The sequence below is a fragment of the Tupaia chinensis genome, unplaced genomic scaffold (assembly GCF_000334495.1).
Source record: "Tupaia chinensis unplaced genomic scaffold, TupChi_1.0 Scaffold142100_1, whole genome shotgun sequence".
NCBI classification, from domain to species: Eukaryota; Metazoa; Chordata; class Mammalia; order Scandentia; family Tupaiidae; genus Tupaia; species Tupaia belangeri.
The window spans coordinates 1258559-1262623 of NW_006201951.1; the positions used below are offsets into that span (position 1 = coordinate 1258559).

General features: G+C 67.9%; 1 protein-coding gene across 1 annotated transcript in view; it reads left to right on the forward strand.

Annotated features, from left to right (window-relative positions):
* KCNT1 (potassium sodium-activated channel subfamily T member 1) overlaps positions 1–4065 on the forward strand; it is a 51732-nt gene that overhangs the window by 46197 nt on the left and 1470 nt on the right. Inside the window, exons 29-31 of the mRNA XM_027766279.1 lie at positions 9–130; positions 1357–1419; positions 3892–3976. Coding sequence (XP_027622080.1) covers positions 9–130; positions 1357–1419; positions 3892–3976 — 270 coding nt within the window. The remainder of the gene's footprint in view (positions 1–8; positions 131–1356; positions 1420–3891; positions 3977–4065) is intronic.

A 4065-nucleotide genomic window follows, 5' to 3' on the forward strand; every position in this document is an offset into this window, starting at 1 on the left:
GGGGGAAGGGCGCCGCCGGAGTGGATGAGCCGGCAGCGGCTTAGCCTCTACGGGCGCTCCGAGCGCCAGGAGCTCTCCGAGCTGGTCAAGGACCGCATGAAGCACCTGGGGCTGCCCACCACTGGCTACGGCATGCTGGTGTGCGGGGCGGGCCGGCGGTGGCGGGCCGCAGAGTGCCCAGGGCTGGCACCCATCCGTGCGATGTGGTGTCCCCCGAGAACGGGTCCCAGGCCCTGTAAGGAAGGGCTCACCCCGACTACCTGGGGCCTCCCCGAACCCCAGCTGTAAAACAGGACGGGCTTGGCTGAGCCCTGCAGCGCGGACAGTGTTAGTGGTGGGAGGGTCTCTGCGCGGGGCTGGCCAGCTCTGGCTGGCCTGTGGGCAGTGAGGACATGGAGCCTGCTGGGTTCTCATGGGTTCTCATGGAGTGGCCCCTGCCCACTCCCCCGCAGTGGGGGTCCTTGTGGGGGGTCAAGGGACACCGGTCCCCAGGGCTCCACGGTTGTCCCCAGTCCCACTGCTGCTGCTTCGGGGGCGGCCCCAGACCTCCATCCTGGCCAGCCGTTCCTGAATCCCTGGTAGCTTGTTTTCTGCGACGTGCCTGTGACCGTAGATTCAAAAGCGGCCTGACTGTGCAGAGGAGAGCTCGCCCCTCCCGTTCTGTAGAGGCGTGCCTCTGTTGATGAGGCCCGAGACCCGCACTGGCCTGGCCTGCCCTGCTGCCCAGCCATCACCTGTCCTGGGAGCAGCCAGGGCCCAGCCTCCCTCGGGGAGTGGCGTGATGTGGCCTGCTTCTGCCTGCTTGCCTTTTGCTGCCTCAGTTGGGGCCCTCGAACCCCCTCCAAGGGGACTTGAGAGCTCAGAGCTGTCCCAGAGCTGCCCAGGGTCCCCAAGGCTACGTACACGAGGCGTATAGGGCTGACGGAGGGGCTGCACCCTGACCAGGCCAGGGTTCAGGGTAGGGAGCCTAGGAGAGCCCCAGTCCTGAGGACGGACACTGCAGGGTGTCCCCACCTGGCCCGAGTGAGGTTCCCCCTTGTCCTCAGCGCCCCTGCCCAGTGGGCGCCGTCATGCCGTCTCGAGGTGGGACCTGACGTCTAAGGCTCCTGGCCCCACATCAAGCTCAGGTGGAGGGTCCCAGCCTGCCGGCGCCTGCTCGAGCTCCCTGGTCTCTCCGCACCCGCCCGCCACCCTGCCAGAGCTGGGCACAGGGGCCAGCTGCCTGGTGTGGGCCCTTCTTCTGCGGTGCCCGGTGCTGGCTGCCGCCTGTCCCCAGGGACGGCCCCGCTGCGCCCGCCCGCTGCCGGCTGACCTCTCTCTCTCTCTCTCCGTCCGTGCCTCGCCCTGTGTCTGTAGAGGACGTAGCAAACTTAACAGCCAGCGATGTCATGAATCGGGTAAACCTGGGATATTTGCAAGGTAATTCTGCTCAGCGGGGCCAGTGCTGCAAGGGGCGTGCCCACCCTTCACTGCCAGGCGGCCTTGCCTTGTGCACGCCCGCCCGGCCAGGCAGGGGGGCAGGACAGTGGCCAGAGGGTCCCAGGCGCAGTGCCCAGGCCCTTCCCTGTCAGGCAGGACCTCACACTCACAGATGTCCCGTGCGGGGTGCTGCGGCCCCTCCACAGGAGTTGAAGATGGCTGCGCTGGGAACCCCTGCCAGTCAGGCTGGCTCAGGGGTCGTGGCGGGCCATGGGCACCCGGCCAAGGTGAGACTGCCCAGCTCTCAGGGCCCACCCCAAGGCTGCTGCTCTGATTAGCCCTTCACGAATATGCCCTGGTGGGCAGGCAGGTGGCCTGGTGGGCAGGCAAGTGGCCTGGAGCCAGCCTGTGGCATGCCCACAGACTGAGCTGGACATTTGCCTGGCAAAGCCCCAGTCCGCAGCCCTGACTGAAGCGAGCACCGGGAGTGGCAGCCCTGGCCAGTGCCGACCCAGGTGACCTCCCTGCTCAGTCTCAGAAAGTCCAGCTGCTGAGTGAGGCTGGGCTCCAGTCCCCAGGAGGCCACCTGCGGCCCTGCCCCACTGCCTGGAGGGTCAGAGCTCAGGGTGGTGTCTGGGACGCAGGCTCCCAGCAGCCTCGGAGAGGTCAGAGCCTGCTGGAGCCGCCTGTCTACCCAAGGCTCCCAGGAGCTTCAGAGGCCTCCGGACTAAGGTGCCGCTAGCCTGGGCGGGCGGTTAGCAGGGCTGGCCACGTGCCGTCTGGGCATTGCAGGCTGGAGGTGGAGTGTGGGCACTCTGGCTCACAGGCATTCACGGACAACCCGTCCTTCCCAGGCACGTGGAGCTCAGGCTGGCCGCTTCCGTGAACCCATGCCCGAGTCCCCACACCTGCCGCTGCGCTTCCTCTGCTGCAAAGCCAGGCAGGGCGATCGCGCAGACTCGGGTAGCCGGGGCTCACCAGAGGACCCTGAGGGCCACGGGGGTCCCTGCAAGGCCCGTGTGCTGTTGGTGCCGCCTGGGCCGGGAGGCGGACGCTGTCACAGTGAGCACGGGAGGCCAGCCACAGCCCCTCGCTGTGACGGCCAGGCCTGGCTGGGGCGGGGCAGGACAGTGTGCACACGGGCCGTAGGCTCCGGACAACCTGTCTGCTGTTGCCCTGGGGTAAACGCAGGGCCCAGGCCGGTGGGCAGGGAGGACCTGCCCGCTTGGGAGGGGGGAACTACAGCCCCTCGTCTTTAGTGACTGGGCGGCGCACATCAGAGCGCACACCTACAGGCTGCCAGGCGGGGGTGCAGGCCCCCAGGAGTCTGCACGTGCCCTCCATCCACCCCCCGCCCTGTGCTGCCCACCCCCAGCCCAGCCTCCCAGGGCAGCACAGCCACCTGTGGGGGCCCCTGCCAGCCACCAGCCCCCTTCTCCTGCACCCGCTGCTGTGCGGTTCAGAACCCACCCCAGGGGGCGCTATGCCGCACGCTCCTGAGCCCTCAGCGCCGCTCACTCTGCTCAGCATGGCGGTCCCCCAGCTTGGCAGAGAATCCGCAGCTGCCATGGCAGGCACCCCGAGAGTGGGGGAAGGCCAGGGAAGAGGTGAGGAGCTGGAGGCTGAGGGCACCAGGCCCGTCTGCCCTAGGAGGCCCGCAGCAGAGCTCCAGGGTTCCTTTAGACACACCAGACGGTAAACTGAGGCCACGAGCCGTTTCCCCGGACGGTGGCAGGGCTGTCCCTACGTGTGGCCAGAGTGCCCTGCCACTGAACGGAGCTGCCTGTGAGCGACAGGTGTCCCCCGACGCCCCTGGGCAATTTACAGCTGCCGTGAGCCGGACACTGGCCGTCCTCCCACACGCAGGGCCTGCTTCTCGGGGGAATGGGCCCGGTGGCTGCTCTGGACTGGAGTCTGAAGGAAAGGGTTGAGGTCGGGGGCTGAGGTGGCTGCTCAGACCCCAGGGGGTGGCGCCGGGCGGACATGGCGAGGAAGTGCAGGGACAAACCGGAGCAGGCTCTGCACCGTTCGGGAACGTGAGAGTGATGTGCGTGAGGGGGTTAGCCAGTGCAGGCCTGGGGGTGGTGCACGTGTTACATGGGTGTGCACGGGTGTGCGCAGGTGTGCGGCACCTGAAGGAGCACAGGGCGTGTGCAGCCGTGTGCTGGGCGTGCCCGGGTGAGTGGACACAGGAGGGCTCTGTGGTATGCACAGGTGTGTGCAGGTGTGCCTGGTGGCTCCACGCAGGGCCGCCAGACGAGCGATGACAAGTGCTGCTGGCTGACCACCACTGGGGTGTAGGTGGCCAGTGCCCAGCTGCCCCGTGTGCTGTCCTCTGCCCAGTGCAGGGGACAGTGTCCCTGGCAGAGGCCCAGCCTAGCTGGGCTGGCAGAACTGCCGAGAGGCTGGGAAACTTCTCCCATCCCAGAGCCCCTTCCCCAGGGCCGCGTGGTGACATGGCTGTCCCTGCAGACGAGATGAACGACCAGCAGAACACGCTGTCCTACGTCCTCATCAACCCCCCGCCCGACACGCGGCTGGAGCCAAACGACATCGTGTGAGTACACCCGCTCTGCCTCACCCTGCGCTGTGCCAGGTGGGGACAGCGGTGGCGGGCGGGGTGAGGCTGGGCCGCCCCACCCAATC